The sequence below is a fragment of the Salmo salar genome, chromosome ssa05 (assembly GCF_905237065.1).
Source record: "Salmo salar chromosome ssa05, Ssal_v3.1, whole genome shotgun sequence".
In the NCBI taxonomy this organism is placed as follows: domain Eukaryota; kingdom Metazoa; phylum Chordata; class Actinopteri; order Salmoniformes; family Salmonidae; genus Salmo; species Salmo salar.
The window spans coordinates 86,273,836-86,295,068 of NC_059446.1; the positions used below are offsets into that span (position 1 = coordinate 86,273,836).

General features: G+C 45.8%; 1 protein-coding gene across 5 annotated transcripts in view; it reads right to left on the reverse strand.

Annotated features, from left to right (window-relative positions):
* The window catches only part of LOC106591203 (protein tyrosine phosphatase type IVA 3), a 71,608-nt gene that overhangs the window by 26,846 nt on the left and 23,529 nt on the right, over nucleotides 1-21,233 (reverse strand). For 2 of the 5 annotated variants that reach the window (XM_045719261.1, XM_045719256.1), the window contains exons 1-2: nucleotides 6,288-6,594; nucleotides 1,586-2,312 (exon numbers count right to left, since the gene is read on the reverse strand). In XM_045719261.1, coding sequence (XP_045575217.1) covers nucleotides 1,586-1,684 — 99 coding nt within the window. In that variant the 5' untranslated portion in view covers nucleotides 1,685-2,312; nucleotides 6,288-6,594. Of the gene's footprint in view, nucleotides 1-1,585; nucleotides 2,313-3,397; nucleotides 3,483-6,287; nucleotides 6,595-21,233 lie in introns of those variants that run through there. The other 3 variants (XM_045719257.1, XM_045719260.1, XM_045719258.1) reach the window with 2 other exon arrangements.

A 21,233-nucleotide genomic window follows, 5' to 3' on the forward strand; every position in this document is an offset into this window, starting at 1 on the left:
TGGTGTTAGTGGTGTTGTGTGGAAGGTTCCTCTCTGTCTCACCTCGATGAAGGTGATTAGAGTGGTGTTAGTGGTGTTGTGTGGAAGGTTCCTCTCTGTCTCACGTCGATGAAGGTGATTAGAGTGGTGTTAGTGGTGTTGTGTGGAAGGTTCCTCTCTGTCTCACCTCGATGAAGGTGATTAGAGTGGTGTTAGTGGTGTTGTGTGGAAGGTTCCTCTCTGTCTCACCTCGATGAAGGTGATTAGAGTGGTGTTAGTGGTGTTGTGTGGAAGGTTCCTCTCTGTCTCACCTCGATGAAGGTGATTAGAGTGGTGTTAGTGGTGTTGTGTGGAAGGTTCCTCTCTGTCTCACCTCGATGAAGGTGATTAGAGTGGTGTTAGTGGTGTTGTGTGGAAGGTTCCTCTCTGTCTCACCTCGATGAAGGTGATTAGAGTGGTGTTAGTGGTGTTGTGTGGAAGGTTCCTCTCTGTCTCACCTCGATGAAGGTGATTAGAGTGGTGTTAGTGGTGTTGTGTGGAAGGTTCCTCTCTGTCTCACCTCGATGAAGGTGATTAGAGTGGTTAGTGGTGTTGTGTGGAAGGTTCCTCTCTGTCTCACCTCGATGAAGGTGATTAGAGTGGTGTTAGTGGTGTTGTGTGGAAGGTTCCTCTCTGTCTCACCTCGATGAAGGTGATTAGAGTGGTTAGTGGTGTTGTGTGGAAGGTTCCTCTCTGTCTCACCTCGATGAAGGTGATTAGAGTGGTGTTAGTGGTGTTGTGTGGAAGGTTCCTCTCTGTCTCACCTCGATGAAGGTGATTAGAGTGGTGTTAGTGGTGTTGTGTGGAAGGTTCCTCTCTGTCTCACCTCGATGAAGGTGAATAGAGTGGTGTTAGTGGTGTTGTGTGGAAGGTTCCTCTCTGTCTCACCTCGATGAAGGTGATTAGAGTGGTGTTAGTGGTGTTGTGTGGAAGATTCTCTGTCTCACCTCGATGAAGGTGATTAGAGTGGTGTTAGTGGTGTTGTGTGGAAGGTTCCTCTCTGTCTCACCTCGATGAAGGTGATTAGAGTGGTGTTAGTGGTGTTGTGTGGAAGGTTCCTCTCTGTCTCACCTCGATGAAGGTGATTAGAGTGGTGTTAGTGGTGTTGTGTGGAAGGTTCCTCTCTGTCTCACCTCGATGAAGGTGATTAGAGTGGTGTTAGTGGTGTTGTGTGGAAGGTTCCTCTCTGTCTCACCTCGATGAAGGTGATTAGAGTGGTGTTAGTGGTGTTGTGTGGAAGGTTCCTCTCTGTCTCACCTCGATGAAGGTGAATAGAGTGGTGTTAGTGGTGTTGTGTGGAAGGTTCCTCTCTGTCTCACCTCGATGAAGGTGATTAGAGTGGTGTTAGTGGTGTTGTGTGGAAGGTTCCTCTCTGTCTCACCTCGATGAAGGTGATTAGAGTGGTGTTAGTGGTGTTGTGTGGAAGGTTCCTCTCTGTCTCACCTCGATGAAGGTGATTAGAGTGGTGTTAGTGGTGTTGTGTGGAAGGTTCCTCTCTGTCTCACCTCGATGAAGGTGATTAGAGTGGTGTTAGTGGTGTTGTGTGGAAGGTTCCTCTCTGTCTCACCTCGATGAAGGTGTCGAGGGTGGCGTTGGTGGGGTTGTGTGTGATGAGGAACCTCATGTTCTTGTAGCAGACCTCAACGGGGGGAGCTGGACGGTTCATTCTGGACACACTGAGGATCCCACTCTCAGGAGAAGACGCCACGACGTCGACCCAGACCCAGGGGCCCGCACCCACCCTGACAGAGGAGTACCCAGCCCACTAGCTACAGTACACTGTCCTGACACAGCAGGCAGGAAGCCAGGCAGGAAGCCAAGCAGGCAGGTCACACCTGCTAGTCTCTCTGAGGCTGAGGAACAAACCCCAGCAACAACACCCCACCTCAGGAGGACTTTACAAGGTCCTCTCAAGTCTCTCCTGTCCAGGGTGTCTTGGGGTGCTGGAAATAGAGTGGGGTTTGGAGAGGGTGAAGAGTAAGGTGCCGGGGGGGGGGGTGAAGAGGTAGCTGTCCGTTAGCTTACGCTGCCCTTGGCCCCCGACACTCACTACCCCATCTGGTGAGTTAGTGGGCCTGCCGTCCGACGGTCAGTCTACAGTCAGTGTGGGGGTGGCTGGGTCTGGGTGGAGAGGGCGACCTGGCTGTGGGCATTCAGGGATGGGAGGTGCAGCAGGGCAGCAGGGCCATCCTCCCCCGGGGGGCCTGGGCTCAAGCGCTGAGATGTTGGGCGTGGCAGTAGTCACCGCTCCCCTGCAAGAACTCCATCAACGACTGGCCGGCTTGAGTGCAGCGCTGCAGAGACAGAGGGGAGAGAGAGAGAGTCAGTGGGACTAACAGTCAAACTACACACACACACACACACACACACACACTTAGTTGGGGAGAGAAAGTCTACCTATTCTCTATTATCCCTAGTCAGTCAGTTCAGGACATCATTTCCTGTTTTGATCAAGCTGGGCTGAAGAGCGTTTGGTAAACTTTTATTCTATCAAACTTCACACACAGGGTAAGGAGGGGACACAGACAGATAAAAGACGGTACAGTCAGTCAGTCTGTCAGTCAGACAGACAGTCAGTCAGTCAGACACACACAGGGTAAGGAGGGGACACAGACAGATAAAAGACGGTACAGTCAGTCAGTCTGTCAGTCAGACAGACAGTCAGTCAGTCAGACACACACAGGGTAAGGAGAGGACACAGACAGATAAAAGACGGTACAGTCAGTCAGTCTGTCAGTCAGACAGACAGTCAGTCAGTCAGACACACACAGGGTAAGGAGAGGACACAGACAGATAAAAGACGGTACAGTCAGTCAGTCTGTCAGTCAGACAGACAGTCAGTCAGTCAGTCAGACACACACAGGGTAAGGAGGGGACACAGACAGATAAAAGACGGTACAGTCAGTCAGTCTGTCAGTCAGACAGACAGTCAGTCAGTCAGACACACACAGGGTAAGGAGAGGACACAGACAGATAAAAGACGGTACAGTCAGTCAGTCAGTCAGTCAGTCAGACAGACAGTCAGACACACACAGGGTAAGGAGAGGACCCAGACAGATAAAAGACGGTACAGTCAGTCAGTCAGTCAGTCAGTCAGTCAGACAGACACACACAGGGTAAGGAGAGGACACAGACAGATAAAAGACAGGCCTAGACAGGGCCTAAAACTAACTTGTTTGTATACCAGCCACTGTGGCAGGTAGATACAAAGAAAATCTACCAGCCAATCAGATTTTTTACCAGCCCAAATATTTTTTTTGTACCATAAAGAAACACAAAAAAACTGATGTGCATGCTTAGCAATGTTTCTAAAACAAGAAATGTATTACTAGTAAGAAGTTATTAGATAAAAAATGTTTAGCTGCCCTTTTAAGGTTACCTTGGTAACAGGGCCACTCAAGTCATCACCTGTGCCTGTGAGTGTGTCACTAGTAGAGAGCCAACGATGTCTCTTTTTGCTAGAAGTGGGAGGAAACTCAAACATTGAAAAGGTAACCTAGCTTGTGAACAAAACAATGTAAATAAACAAGAAATTACTGTAGGAGACTTGAGTAAATTAGACCAACTTTTATGCCTGTGCCCATTGCTTCTAAAAACAAATATTTCAGCCCTCACAGCCCCCAGACAGGCAGTGTTGCTGCCTGATATCTGAATCCTAATGTTATAGCTTCTTTGTGCATTAACTACTGCAGCTTTTATTTAGCTAGAAATCACTCTAACTTGGGCTCATGCTTGACTATTTTGATGAAATACCCACACTGTAGAGCCTGGAGTACTGCCACGCACTAACGTAGCTGGTGAATTACACATTCTTACCCGCCAACACCAAAATCTACCCACGTTCGCCAGGTGGCGGGTGTTCATTTTAGGCCCTGGGCCTAGGTGAGGATAACTGATACCCTAGAACTGTCAACTCCACAAATACCACACACAGCCCCGTACGTTAACCACACACAGCCCCGTACGTTAACCACACACAGCCCCGTACGTTAACCACACACAGCCCCGTACGTTAACCACACACAGCCCCGTACGTTAACCACACACAGCCCCGTACGTTAACCACACACAGCCCCGTACGTTAACCACACACAGCCCCGTACGTTAACCACACACAGCCCCGTACGTTAACCACACACAGCCCCGTACGTTAACCACACACAGCCCCATACGTTAAATACACACAGCAGCATGTGTTAAACGTACTGCATACTTCGAGATCATAGGACACAAATGGAAAACACAGCACTGTAGGGACACTTCTCCGGTTATTTCTCCTATTTCAGCACTGTAGGGACACTTCTCCAGTTATTTCTCCTACTTCAGCGCTGTAGGGACACTTCTCCAGTTATTCTCCTACTTCAGCGCTGTAGGGACACTTCTCCAGTTAGTTCTCCTACTTCAGCGCTGTAGGGACACTTCTCCAGTTAGTTCTCCTACTTTAGCGCTGTAGGGACACTTCTCCAGTTATTTCTCCTACTTCAGCGCTGTAGGGAGACTTCTCCAGTTATTTATCCTACTTCAGCGCTGTAGGGACACTTCTCCAGTTATTTCTCCTACTTCAGCGCTGTAGGGACACTTCTCCAGTTATTTCTCCTACTTCAGCGCTGTAGGGACACTTCTCCAGTTATTTCTCCTATTTCAGCGCTGTAGGGACACTTCTCCAGTTATTTCTCCTACTTCAGCGCTGTAGGGACACTTCTCCAGTTAGTTCTCCTACTTCAGCGCTGTAGGGACACTTCTCCAGTTAGTTCTCCTACTTCAGCGCTGTAGGGAGACTTCTCCAGGTATTTCTCCTACTTCAGCGCTGTAGGGACACTTCTCCAGTTAGTTCTCCTACTTCAGCGCTGTAGGGAGACTTCTCCAGGTATTTCTCCTACTTCAGCACTGTAGGGACACTTCTCCAGTTATTTCTCCTACTTCAGCGCTGTAGGGACACTTCTCCAGTTAGTTCTCCTACTTCAGCACTGTAGGGAGACTTCTCCAGTTATTTCTCCTACTTCAGTGCTGTAGGGACACTTCTCCAGTTATTTCTCCTACTTCAGCGCTGTAGGGACACTTCTCCAGTTATTTCTACAGTTAGACCACAATTCACAATCTTGATCAGGATGATACTAGTAGTGTTGTTTTACCTGCAGAGACATACTGTAACCTAGTAGTGTTGTTTTACCTGTAGAGACATACTGTAACCTAGTAGTGTTGTTTTACCTGCAGAGACATACTGTAACCTAGTAGTGTTGTTTTACCTGCAGAGACATACTGTAACCTAGTAGTGTTGTTTTACCTGCAGAGACATACTGTAACCTAGTAGTGTTGTTTTACCTGCAGAGACATACTGTAACCTAGTAGTGTTGTTTTCCCTGTAGAGACATACTGTAACCTAGTAGTGTTGTTTTACCTGTAGAGACATACTGTAACCTAGTAGTGTTGTTTTACCTGTAGAGACATACTGTAACCTAGTAGTGTTGTTTTACCTGTAGAGACATACTGTAACCTAGTAGTGTTGTTTTACCTGCAGAGACATACTGTAACCTAGTAGTGTTGTTTTACCTGTAGAGACATACTGTAACCTAGTAGTGTTGTTTTACCTGCAGAGACATACTGTAACCTAGTAGTGTTGTTTTACCTGCAGAGACATACTGTAACCTAGTAGTGTTGTTTTACCTGCAGAGACATACTGTAACCTAGTAGTGTTGTTTTACCTGTAGAGACATACTGTAACCTAGTAGTGTTGTTTTACCTGTAGAGACATACTGTAACCTAGTAGTGTTGTTTTCCCTGCAGAGACATACTGTAACCTAGTAGTGTTGTTTTCCCTGCAGAGACATACTGTAACCTAGTAGTGTTGTTTTACCTGTAGAGACATACTGTAACCTAGTAGTGTTGTTTTACCTGCAGAGACATACTGTAACCTAGTAGTGTTGTTTTACCTGTAGAGACATACTGTAACCTAGTAGTGTAGTGTAGCCTGTCGTAATGTTATAGGTTGTAGCCTACCGTTTAAATGTAATAAGGATGAGGTTGCTGCCTAATTGAGGTAAAGCGGACACACTGACAGTAATTCGACACCCTCTATGGGGGCTTCAGCTTTACAGTTATTATTACGCTATCTCCTTACCAAAATAACTTCCCTCACTACCTCCTTCAAACTGAACACATAGTAGCCAACTGTGAAGTAGAAAATACAACTGTTGAAGTCAACTGTATGTGAAAGTAAAAGTCCAGAGTAAAACTACCACTCAGAGAAGCCAGCGTATTGTACTGCTCACCTGAGCCAACTTCTTTGACAAGAAAACATCCTCAAACAGACAAGAAGAGAAACAACAAGCAGTCTTCTTTAGATTCCTTCCTCATTTCATTCCTCTGTCACCACCAGTTTGATCAAGCTCATCAAAACCCAGGTCCTCCAAGGAATCTCTCCAACCTGTTACTATGCAGAGCTTCCCCTTCACACACCGAGTGTCGATCCACACTGCACAGACCCGTGAGAAAGCTTATAGTAATCTAGGCAAATAAATCTTCACTACGCCGCTCCTCCTGCGGTGCCTCCCCCAGGCTCTCTCATCTCTGTTCTGAACCAGTCCAGGCTGCCCAGGTTTGTCATATGACACTGACAGCACTCAACTGCTAATGTCACAAACAAATGAGAGTTAACCCATAACCTAGAAACCTAACCAACGTCACTATATTTAACAGTCACCCCCAGGAGTCAGAACAACCCATAACCTAGAAACCTAACCAACTTCACTATATTTAACAGTCACCCCCAGGAGTCAGAACAACCCATAACCTAGAAACCTAACCAACTTCACTATATTTAACAGTCACCCCCAGGAGTCAGAACAACCCATAACCTAGAAACCTAACCAACGTCACTATATTTAACAGTCACCCCCAGGAGTCAGAACAACCCATAACCTAGAAACCTAACCAACTTCACTATATTTAACAGTCACCCCCAGGAGTCAGAACAACCCATAACCTAGAAACCTAACCAACTTCACTATATTTAACAGTCACCCCCAGGAGTCAGAACAACCCATAACCTAGAAACCTAACCAACTTCACTATATTTAACAGTCACCCCCAGGAGTCAGAACAACCCATAACCTAGAAACCTAACCAACGTCACTATATATAACAGTCACCCCCAGGAGTCAGAACAACCCATAACCTAGAAACCTAACCAACTTCACTATATTTAACAGTCACCCCCAGGAGTCAGAACAACCCATAACCTAGAAACCTAACCAACTTCACTATATTTAACAGTCACCCCCAGGAGTCAGAACAACCCATAACCTAGAAACCTAACCAACTTCACTATATTTAACAGTCACCCCCAGGAGTCAGAACAACCCATAACCTAGAAACCTAACCAACTTCACTATATTTAACAGTCACCCCCAGGAGTCAGAACAACCCATAACCTAGAAACCTAACCAACTTCACTATATTTAACAGTCACCCCCAGGAGTCAGAACAACCCATAACCTAGAAACCTAACCAACTTCACTATATTTAACAGTCACCCCCAGGAGTCAGAACAACCCATAACCTAGAAACCTAACCAACTTCACTATATTTAACAGTCACCCCCAGGAGTCAGAACAACCCATAACCTAGAAACCTAACCAACTTCACTATATTTAACAGTCACCCCCAGGAGTCAGAACAACCCATAACCTAGAAACCTAACCAACGTCACTATATTTAACAGTCACCCCCAGGAGTCAGAACAACCCATAACCTAGAAACCTAACCAACGTCACTATATTTAACAGTCACCCCCAGGAGTCAGAACAACCCATAACCTAGAAACCTAACCAACTTCACTATATTTAACAGTCACCCCCAGGAGTCAGAACAACCCATAACCTAGAAACCTAACCAACTTCACTATATTTAACAGTCACCCCCAGGAGTCAGAACAACCCATAACCTAGAAACCTAACCAACTTCACTATATTTAACAGTCACCCCCAGGAGTCAGAACAACCCATAACCTAGAAACCTAACCAACTTCACTATATTTAACAGTCACCCCCAGGAGTCAGAACAACCCATAACCTAGAAACCTAACCAACTTCACTATATTTAACAGTCACCCCCAGGAGTCAGAACAACCCATAACCTAGAAACCTAACCAACTTCACTATATTTAACAGTCACCCCCAGGAGTCAGAACAACCCATAACCTAGAAACCTAACCAACTTCACTATATTTAACAGTCACCCCCAGGAGTCAGAACAACCCATAACCTAGAAACCTAACCAACGTCACTATATTTAACAGTCACCCCCAGGAGTCAGAACAACCCATAACCTAGAAACCTAACCAACTTCACTATATTTAACAGTCACCCCCAGGAGTCAGAACAACCCATAACCTAGAAACCTAACCAACTTCACTATATTTAACAGTCACCCCCAGGAGTCAGAACAACCCATAACCTAGAAACCTAACCAACTTCACTATATTTAACAGTCACCCCCAGGAGTCAGAACAACCCATAACCTAGAAACCTAACCAACTTCACTATATTTAACAGTCACCCCCAGGAGTCAGAACAACCCATAACCTAGAAACCTAACCAACTTCACTATATTTAACAGTCACCCCCAGGAGTCAGAACAACCCATAACCTAGAAACCTAACCAACTTCACTATATTTAACAGTCACCCCCAGGAGTCAGAACAACCCATAACCTAGAAACCTAACCAACTTCACTATATTTAACAGTCACCCCCAGGAGTCAGAACAACCCATAACCTAGAAACCTAACCAACTTCACTATATTTAACAGTCACCCCCAGGAGTCAGAACAACCCATAACCTAGAAACCTAACCAACTTCACTATATTTAACAGTCACCCCCAGGAGTCAGAACAACCCATAACCTAGAAACCTAACCAACTTCACTATATTTAACAGTCACCCCCAGGAGTCAGAACAACCCATAACCTAGAAACCTAACCAACTTCACTATATTTAACAGTCACCCCCAGGAGTCAGAACAACCCATAACCTAGAAACCTAACCAACTTCACTATATTTAACAGTCACCCCCAGGAGTCAGAACAACCCATAACCTAGAAACCTAACCAACTTCACTATATTTAACAGTCACCCCCAGGAGTCAGAACAACCCATAACCTAGAAACCTAACCAACTTCACTATATTTAACAGTCACCCCCAGGAGTCAGAACAACCCATAACCTAGAAACCTAACCAACGTCACTATATTTAACAGTCACCCCCAGGAGTCAGAACAACCCATAACCTAGAAACCTAACCAACTTCACTATATTTAACAGTCACCCCCAGGAGTCAGAACAACCCATAACCTAGAAACCTAACCAACTTCACTATATTTAACAGTCACCCCCAGGAGTCAGAACAACCCATAACCTAGAAACCTAACCAACTTCACTATATTTAACAGTCACCCCCAGGAGTCAGAACAACCCATAACCTAGAAACCTAACCAACTTCACTATATTTAACAGTCACCCCCAGGAGTCAGAACAACCCATAACCTAGAAACCTAACCAACTTCACTATATTTAACAGTCACCCCCAGGAGTCAGAACAACCCATAACCTAGAAACCTAACCAACTTCACTATATTTAACAGTCACCCCCAGGAGTCAGAACAACCCATAACCTAGAAACCTAACCAACTTCACTATATTTAACAGTCACCCCCAGGAGTCAGAACAACCCATAACCTAGAAACCTAACCAACTTCACTATATTTAACAGTCACCCCCAGGAGTCAGAACAACCCATAACCTAGAAACCTAACCAACTTCACTATATTTAACAGTCACCCCCAGGAGTCAGAACAACCCATAACCTAGAAACCTAACCAACTTCACTATATTTAACAGTCACCCCCAGGAGTCAGAACAACCCATAACCTAGAAACCTAACCAACTTCACTATATTTAACAGTCACCCCCAGGAGTCAGAACAACCCATAACCTAGAAACCTAACCAACTTCACTATATTTAACAGTCACCCCCAGGAGTCAGAACAACCCATAACCTAGAAACCTAACCAACTTCACTATATTTAACAGTCACCCCAGGAGTCAGAACAACCCATAACCTAGAAACCTAACCAACTTCACTATATTTAACAGTCACCCCCAGGAGTCAGAACAACCCATAACCTAGAAACCTAACCAACTTCACTATATTTAACAGTCACCCCCAGGAGTCAGAACAACCCATAACCTAGAAACCTAACCAACTTCACTATATTTAACAGTCACCCCCAGGAGTCAGAACAACCCATAACCTAGAAACCTAACCAACTTCACTATATTTAACAGTCACCCCCAGGAGTCAGAACAACCCATAACCTAGAAACCTAACCAACTTCACTATATTTAACAGTCACCCCCAGGAGTCAGAACAACCCATAACCTAGAAACCTAACCAACTTCACTATATTTAACAGTCACCCCCAGGAGTCAGAACAACCCATAACCTAGAAACCTAACCAACTTCACTATATTTAACAGTCACCCCCAGGAGTCAGAACAACCCATAACCTAGAAACCTAACCAACTTCACTATATTTAACAGTCACCCCCAGGAGTCAGAACAACCCATAACCTAGAAACCTAACCAACTTCACTATATTTAACAGTCACCCCCAGGAGTCAGAACAACCCATAACCTAGAAACCTAACCAACTTCACTATATTTAACAGTCACCCCCAGGAGTCAGAACAACCCATAACCTAGAAACCTAACCAACTTCACTATATTTAACAGTCACCCCCAGGAGTCAGAACAACCCATAACCTAGAAACCTAACCAACTTCACTATATTTAACAGTCACCCCCAGGAGTCAGAACAACCCATAACCTAGAAACCTAACCAACTTCACTATATTTAACAGTCACCCCCAGGAGTCAGAACAACCCATAACCTAGAAACCTAACCAACGTCACTATATTTAACAGTCACCCCCAGGAGTCAGAACAACCCATAACCTAGAAACCTAACCAACGTCACTATATTTAACAGTCACCCCCAGGAGTCAGAACAACCCATAACCTAGAAACCTAACCAACTTCACTATATTTAACAGTCACCCCCAGGAGTCAGAACAACCCATAACCTAGAAACCTAACCAACTTCACTATATTTAACAGTCACCCCCAGGAGTCAGAACAACCCATAACCTAGAAACCTAACCAACTTCACTATATTTAACAGTCACCCCCAGGAGTCAGAACAACCCATAACCTAGAAACCTAACCAACTTCACTATATTTAACAGTCACCCCCAGGAGTCAGAACAACCCATAACCTAGAAACCTAACCAACTTCACTATATTTAACAGTCACCCCCAGGAGTCAGAACAACCCATAACCTAGAAACCTAACCAACTTCACTATATTTAACAGTCACCCCCAGGAGTCAGAACAACCCATAACCTAGAAACCTAACCAACTTCACTATATTTAACAGTCACCCCCAGGAGTCAGAACAACCCATAACCTAGAAACCTAACCAACGTCACTATATTTAACAGTCACCCCCAGGAGTCAGAACAACCCATAACCTAGAAACCTAACCAACGTCACTATATTTAACAGTCACCCCCAGGAGTCAGAACAACCCATAACCTAGAAACCTAACCAACTTCACTATATTTAACAGTCACCCCCAGGAGTCAGAACAACCCATAACCTAGAAACCTAACCAACGTCACTATATTTAACAGTCACCCCCAGGAGTCAGAACAACCCATAACCTAGAAACCTAACCAACTTCACTATATTTAACAGTCACCCCCAGGAGTCAGAACAACCCATAACCTAGAAACCTAACCAACTTCACTATATTTAACAGTCACCCCCAGGAGTCAGAACAACCCATAACCTAGAAACCTAACCAACTTCACTATATTTAACAGTCACCCCCAGGAGTCAGAACAACCCATAACCTAGAAACCTAACCAACTTCACTATATTTAACAGTCACCCCCAGGAGTCAGAACAACCCATAACCTAGAAACCTAACCAACGTCACTATATTTAACAGTCACCCCCAGGAGTCAGAACAACCCATAACCTAGAAACCTAACCAACTTCACTATATTTAACAGTCACCCCCAGGAGTCAGAACAACCCATAACCTAGAAACCTAACCAACTTCACTATATTTAACAGTCACCCCCAGGAGTCAGAACAACCCATAACCTAGAAACCTAACCAACTTCACTATATTTAACAGTCACCCCCAGGAGTCAGAACAACCCATAACCTAGAAACCTAACCAACTTCACTATATTTAACAGTCACCCCCAGGAGTCAGAACAACCCATAACCTAGAAACCTAACCAACTTCACTATATTTAACAGTCACCCCCAGGAGTCAGAACAACCCATAAACCTAACCAACTTCACTCTGTTCTCTCTCATTTCCCTTAACTGCTAGTATACAGAAACATGTACCACCATCTACTCTGTTCTCTCCCATTTCCCTTAACTGCTAGTACACAGAAACATGTACCACCATCTACTCTGTTCTCTCCCATTTCCCTTAACTGCTAGTATACAGAAACATGTACCACCATCTACTCTGTTCTCTCCCATTTCCCTTAACTGCTAGTACACAGAAACATGTACCACCATCTACTCTGTTCTCTCCCATTTCCCTTAACTGCTAGTATACAGAAACATGTACCACCATCTACTCTGTTCTCTCCCATTTCCCTTAACTGCTAGTATACAGAAACATGTACCACCATCTACTCTGCTCTCTCTCCTTTCCCTTAACTGCTAGTATACAGAAACATGTACCACCATCTACTCTGCTCTCTCTCCTTTCCCTTAACTGCTAGTATACAGAAACATGTACCACCATCTACTCTGCTCTCTCTCCTTTCCCTTAACTGCTAGTACACAGAAACATGTACCACCATCTATTCTGCTCTCTCTCCTTTCCCTTAACTGCTAGTATACAGAAAGATAATGTACCACCATCTACTCTGTTCTCTCCCATTTCCCTTAACTGCTAGTATACAGAAACATGTACCAGCATGGAACATCTCTCTTCAGCTGTCAATCAAACCCATAGTGGAGCTAGCTAGCTGACAGAAAACTGTGGCGGCTGAACAAAGGGGCTTGACGGGCTATTTCTGTGTAGCAGCCAGCACGCCAGCCAAGGACTTTAATGGAGCCCACAGGTCAGCCATTCCTATAAGAGCATTAACTGTGGATATAGTCCCAAATGGCACCTTACTCCCTATCGGGTCTGGTCAAAAGTAGTGCACTATATAGGGAATGGGGTGCCATTTGGGACTCAACCAGTGTGACTGTGGGTCAGGTGGGGAATGAAAGGACTACAGCTACTGACTGGCTCAATAACATCACACATGAGTCAGACTTCTATCTGCAGCTATGAAGCAGTGTTATTGATGGCCTGTTTCACTGTCACTGCTGCAGAGTGTGTGAGGGGAGCTGAGCGGTCGGAAATCCCGCTCGTCGCTCACGGGCGCCGACGCTCCACATCCTTTCTAACCGCTCCGCTAGAAAACGCTCCTCGCTCACAGGAAATAAAAAAAATAAAACAATTTAACCAACACCCATCTATTTTTGTGACTACCTGGACCTACCGTTTGGTTTTGAAGTATTGAAACCAAACCATATAATTTCAATGTAAATCATTTAAACATGTAAAAGGTGACTAAGAAGCGCTGGTCATTTGAAACAGGCTGTGTGTCGTATTAAACACCATATAAACACTGTAAATAGGTCAGTAGCCAGACAAGTGGCCTAAGACAGAACAATGTATTATTTAAGCTACATTATTAGACTATTATTACAAGGCTATAGCCTACAAATAAATCCATTGTGGAACATTAGTGAGGGTGACACACTAGGCTGGTAGAGAGGCAGAGACATGGAGCACTCAGCATTTAAACAACATTTAGTTGGATTAAATCATTATAGTCTAGAAATTGCACATATAGGCTGTGACTTAGAATTAAATACAAATGAAACAAAGAATGCCTTATAAGGCTCAATCTACAGTGCCTTTGAATAGATGTTTTGAAACTGTAGTACTTTATGGAGTAAGTACCCCATCATGCATTTAGGTAAGGTGATTTTTCAGATTCTACAATGATTCTTTAGTTGTGGACATTACATCACACTCCCTCTCCTGCTCTTGGTCCTCTTCATCTCTATAAGTCACCTTGATTTAACACCTGTGTGTTTTATCAGTTTCATAATGAAAATATTTACTGAACTCCATGACAGTAGCTAAAGCAAGGGGCTATAGCAGCACACAAGTAGGCTACAAATGCATGCTGGGCCAGGCATGCCCTGAGCTGGTGAAGTGAGCGTTACTGAGCGATATTGGAGCGGGTGAAAGGCCGACGCTCCAGCCTTTGGGAAAGTTGCTCCGTGCTCCAGTTAAATTGGGCATGCTCCGCTCCTCTCTCCAGCTCTACTCACATACTCTGCATTGCCGCTGTTACAACTCCCTGCTCCACCTCTTAGGATTTTTATCAGACTTTAGGTGTGTTATTTGTCACGAATACTCCAGACTGTTGGAGTACTACTAACAATAGTCCTTGGCTCAAGCTAGCTAGCTACATCACCAGTATACCATGGTCCAGTCCAGGATCAGGCTAGCTAGCTACATCACCAGTATACCATGGTCCAGTCCAGGATCAGGCTAGCTAGCTACATCACCAGTATACCATGGTCCAGTCCAGGATCAGGCTAGCTAGCTACATCACCAGTATACCATGGTCCAGTCCAGGATCAGGCTAGCTAGCTACATCACCAGTATACCATGGTCCAGTCCAGGATCAGGCTAGCTAGCTACATCACCAGTATACCATGGTCCAGTCCAGGATCAGGCTAGCTAGCTACATCACCAGTATACCATGGTCCAGTCCAGGATCAGGCTAGCTAGCTACATCACCAGTATACCATGGTCCAGTCCAGGATCAGGCTAGCTAGCTACATCACCAGTATACCATGGTCCAGTCCAGGATCAGGCTAGCTAGCTACATCACCAGTATACCATGGTCCAGTCCAGGATCAGGCTAGCTAGCTACATCACCAGTATACCATGGTCCAGTCCAGGATCAGGCTAGCTAGCTACATCACCAGTATACCATGGTCCAGTCCAGGATCAGGCTAGCTAGCTACATCACCAGTATACCATGGTCCAGTCCAGGATCAGGCTAGCTAGCTACATCACCAGTATACCATGGTCCAGTCCAGGATCAGGCTAGCTAGCTACATCACCAGTATACCATGGTCCAGTCCAGGATCAGGCTAGCTTGCTACATCACCAGTATACCATGGTCCAGTCCAGGATCAGGCTAGCTAGCTACATCACCAGTATACCATGGTCCAGTCCAGGATCAGACTAGCTAGCTACATCACCAGTATACCATGGTCCAGTCCAGGATCAGACTAGCTAGCTACATCACCAGTATACCATGGTCCAGTCCAGGATCAGGCTAGCTAGCTACACCACCAGTATACCATGGTCCAGTCCAGGATCAGACTAGCTAGCTACATCACCAGTATACCATGGTCCAGTCCAGGATCAGACTAGCTAGCTACATCACCAGTATACCATGGTCCAGTCCAGGATCAGGCTAGCTAGCTACATCACCAGTATACCATGGTCCAGTCCAGGATCAGACTAGCTAGCTACATCACCGGTATACCATGCTCCAGTCCAGGATCAGACTAGCTAGCTACATCACCGGTATACCATGGTCCAGTCCAGGATCAGACTAGCTAGCTACATCACCGGTATACCATGCTCCAGTCCAGGATCAGACTAGCTAGCTACATCACCGGTATACCATGGTCCAGTCCAGGATCAGACTAGCTAGCTACATCACCAGTATACCATGGTCCAGTCCAGGATCAGACTAGCTAGCTACATCACCAGTATACCATGGTCCAGTCCAGGATCAGACTAGCTAGCTACATCACCAGTATACCATGCTCCAGTCCAGGATCAGACTAGCTAGCTACATCACCAGTATACCATGGTCCAGTCCAGGATCAGACTAGCTAGCTACATCACCAGTATACCATGCTCCAGTCCAGGATCAGGCTAGCTAGCTACATCACCGGTATACCATGCTCCAGTCCAGGATGACTGTTCTAATAACAGCCTTACTGTAGCCTAGCCAGACACCACTCCTTTATCTAATGTTGTTATGTGTCTATTCTGGTCTCACCTGAACACAGCAGCCTATAATATATATCAGGGCTGTTGTTGTTCTAAATAGGAGGGAGATTTACAGGGCCTCCTGTGGAGTAAAACCATTTCAGCCTATCAAGAGGTAGGATGCCCTGCTGAGTAGCTCAAACTGGACCAAAGGTTGCTTACCAAATAGCACCCTATCCACTATGACGGCCCTGGTCAAAAGTAGTGCACTATAAAGGGAATAGGGTGTCATTTGGGATGTACCCATGTCTGAGCCTTGCCAGAGGACCAGATATCATGTATATGATTACTCATATGGAGTCACACACACACAGACTCTCATCGGCCCAAACATCACAGTGACGTGCTCACAAACCCCAAACACCACAGTGACACTCTCACCAGCCCAAACACAAGACCCAAACCTAAGACCTTAGAGACCAGCTAGATGTTTGTAGCAGGGGACCAAGCTATGGTCCTTCCTCCTTTGAGGAGCAGGTACACAGAGTTTTAAACCCAGAGTGCCGAGCAGCCAATGCTTCAGGAGATGCAGACCAAACAGACCAGACCTGGATTTGAGGTTTGGGAAGTCAGTTGGTTGGTTTGTAAGTCTTCAGCTTCCATTAAAACTAGCACTTGATAACTGACTAAATGAATCAGGATACTATAGACACAGCAACACATTGCAGACAACAGAACAACAATTCCTCATAGCCTAACTTATCTCTCTCCACAATGGCTTATCTCTCCACTCTCCTTAATGGCTTCTCACCCGTACACACAGTCTAATCCTTCATACACAGGGCCAGTGTGTTACAAAACTAGACTGAACAGCGCTGTCTCTGGATTGGCCTAAATATAGTGGCCAATGATCCTGGAGGAGGGCAAGCCTTTTCTGTTTGTTGTTGCTTTTATACTTGGGTTATGAAGTCATGCCGTGGCTCAGTAAAGGATGTAGCTTGGCCAAGCTTATTAGCTACTATATTGACTGTCAACCACAACAAGCTGGGATTAAAAACCAATTAAGCTTAGCAGTTTGAGGGCTCAAATTGACCTCAGGGTTGACTTAGTAAACACAAGATTTATCATAAAGAGCTATTCAGGCCTAGGTGTTGTAGGTCCACTACTTTAGAGTCAGTGATGAACAACTCATACAGCAGTATGGGGCAGATATCCACAACAACTAGAGTGCTCGGTGGTGAGGCTAAACTTCTCCGCTGGTGTTGTCACGCAGACTGACTAGATGACTGGTAAACATGTTCACACGGTATCCTAGCAGCCAGGCCACAGAGGCCAGAGCATCATTCTGAGAAGTCTTCAGAAGGCTTGGGCTGGCCTCTGAGGACGTTAATTGGATGATTATGTGGCTGGAATGGACGATCACATGACTACACTGGGTAGACAACAGAGATCACAGAGAGCATAACAGGTCAATCAATCAAATGTATTTATAAAGCCCATTTTACATCAGCCGATGTCACAAAGTGCTGTACAGAAACCCAGCCTAAAACCCCAAACAGCAAGCAATGCAGGTGTAGAAGCACAGTGGCTAGGAAAAACTCCCTAGAAAGGCCAGAACCTAGGAAGAAACCTAGAGAGGAACCAGGCTATGAGGGGTGGCCAGTCCTCTTCTGGCTGTGCCGGGTGGAGATTATAACAGAACATGGCCAAGATGTTCAAATGTTCATAAATGACCAGCAGGGTCAAATAATAATAATCACAGTAGTTGTCGAGGGTGCAACAGGTCAGCACCTCAGGAGTAAATGTCAGTTGGCTTTTCATAGCCGATCATTCAGAGTTAGAGACATTAGCTTCGTTTAGAGATAGGGAGTCAAACACTGATGACTTGTTGTAAACAACATGAAAGACATTGAGTGACATGATGTTACTGTATTGATACAGCTCATGATGCAGGCTATACGCTAGGGACCCCTAGTTCTAATGATCAGTCTCTACATTCATCACCGTGGTGAAGGAAGTAACTAGGTTTGGGAATTGCCAGGGACCTCACGATCACAATACGGAGGTGCTGATTCTATATGGATTGCAATTCGATACTGAGATTTTATTCAGATTCATGCTCACTATACAGTACCAGTCAAAGGTTTGGACACACCTACTCATTCAAGTGTTTTTCTTTATTTTTACTATTTTCTACATTGTAGAATAATAATACATGGAATCATGTAGTAACCAAAATATATTTTATATTTGGGATTCTTCAAAGTAGCCACCCTTTGCCTTGATGACAGCTTTGCACTCTCTCGGCATTATCTCAACCATTTTGTTATTCTATTACAGACACCTAAATGCATACTTTTAAATGATATAATGTGAGCTAAACATACAAAAACAATGCTAGAGGCGTCACTACAGACCCTGGTTCAGCGGTCTAAGGCTCTGCATCTCAGTGCTAGAGGCGTCACTACAGACCCTGGTTCAGCGGTCTAAGGCACTGCATCTCAGTGCTAGAGGCGTCACTACAGACCCTGGTTCAGCGGTCTAAGGCTCTGCATCTCAGTGCTAGAGGCGTCACTACAGACCCTGGTTCAGCGGTCTAAGGCTCTGCATCTCAGTGCTAGAGGCGTCACTACAGACCCTGGTTCAGCGGTCTAAGGCTCTGCATCTCAGTGCTAGAGGCGTCACTACAGACCCTGGCTCAGCGGTCTAAGGCTCTGCATCTCAGTGCTAGAGGCGTCACTACAGACCCTGGTTCAGCGGTCTAAGGCTCTGCATCTCAGTGCTAGAGGCGTCACTACAGACCCTGGTTCAGCGGTCTAAGGCTCTGCATCTCAGTGCTAGAGGCGTCACTACAGACCCTGGTTCAGCGGTCTAAGGCTCTGCATCTCAGTGCTAGAGGCGTCACTACAGACCCTGGTTCAGCGGTCTAAGACACTGCATCTCAGTGCTAGAGGCGTCACTACAGACCCTGGTTCAGCGGTCTAAGGCTCTGCATCTCAGTGCTAGAGGCGTCACTACAGACCCTGGTTGGATTCCAGGGTGTATCATAACCGGCCGTGATTGGGAGTCCCATATGGCGGCGCACAATTGGCCCAGCGTCGATCGGGTTTGGCAGGGGTAGGCCGTCATTGTAAATGAGAATTTGTTCTTAACTGACTTGCCTAGTTAAATAAAGGTAAATAAAAAAGTAGTGTTACTATATAGAGAATAGTGTCCCCATAGGGCTCTGGTCAAAAGTAGTGTACTATATAGGGAACAGGGTCCCCATAGGGCTCTGGTCAAAAGTAGTGTACTATATAGGGAACAGGGTCCCCATAGGGCTCTGGTCAAATGTAGTGCACTATATAGGGAATAGGGTCCCCATAGGGCTCTGGTCAAAAGTAGTGCACTATATAGGGAATAGGGTCCCCATAGGGCTCTGGTCAAAAGTAGTGCACTATATAGGGAATAGGGGCCACATAGGGCTCTGGTCAAAAGTAGTGCACTATATAGGAAATAGGGTGCAATTTGGGACGTACACAAGGTATCAAAGTTGATAGTTGGGTTGGAATTGTGTAGCAGTCTGTCGGCACTACAGGCGTTTCCCCAGGTAGGTCAAGCCTTGGTAAGAACAGAACAGGTCTGCTGCGTTTGACAGGATGGGAGATGTGTGTTGGACACGAGCATTGTTGTGACACTACACTCCAGAGTGTCTTCACAGTGAGTACTGTAGTCAGGGCCCTCGCAGACACCTGCTGTCTATATTTAACACCACCAGCTGTTATCTAATAAATTTAGCCTGGGCTGGCTGCAACCAAGAGTAGCCAGGCAACGTTGGATAACTCAGGGAGCTAGCTGGGGTGTCCCCTCCTCTGGTCCAAAAACAAAGTCAAACAGGAAGAAGATTGCAGATTTAAAAAGACACTGAACATAAAACGGAGCAGCATTGATACGTTTCAGAGGAGGCCATTTTAGATTCCGTCTGGCGTCCTTGTGATGGGAGCGTCTTCTGGAGTACACTACTACACCTTGTTATGTCATTATATTTGGTTGTTAATAAGGTCGATGCACTGCACATATATCGCTCCATTTGTTACACTATAACTCTGAACATTTAGGCTGGACTACACGTCTAGGGTAATGAATGGTACAAGCCTTGGAATAGCTACATTAGGCTGGACTACACGTCTAGGGTAATGAATGGTACAAGACATGGAATAGCTACATTAGGCTGGACTACACGTCTAGGGTAATGAATGGTACAAGACATGGAATAGCTACATTAGGCTAGACTACACGTCTAGGGTAATGAATGGTACAAGACTTGGAATAGCTACATTAGGCTGGACTACACGTCTAGGGTAATGAATGGTACAAGACATGGAATAGCTACATTAGGCTGGACTACACGTCTAGGGTAATGAATGGTACAAGACTTGGAATATCTACATTAGGCTGGACTACACGTCTAGGGTAATGAATGGTACAAGACATGGACAGCCCTTTCAAGTGGTCATGGGAGTGCATTGCGCAACTGTAAAGGTCAAACTGACAAAAACAAACACAAAGATGCACCCTGGGATACCCTGCACCCTGGGATACCCTATGCCCTGGGATACCCCGCACCCTGGGATACCCCGCACCCTGGGATACCCTGCACTCTGGGATACCCTGTGGCACCCTGGGATACCCTGTGGCACCCTGGGATACCCTGTGGCACCCTGGGATACCCTGTGGCACCCTGGGATACCCTGTGGCACCCTGGGATACCCTGTGGAACCCTGGGATACCCTGTGGCACCCTGGGATACCCTGTGGCACGTATCCCTGGGGCACCCTGGGATACCCTGGGGCACCCTGGGATACCCTGCACCCTGGGATACCCTACACCCTGGTGTAGCTGGGATACCCTGCACCCTGGGATACCCTGCACCCTGGGATACCCTGTGGCACCCTGGGATACCCTGTGGCACGTATCCCTGGGGCACCCCGGGATACCCTGCACCCCGGGATACCCTGCACCCCGGGATACCCTGCACCCTGGGGCACCCTGGGA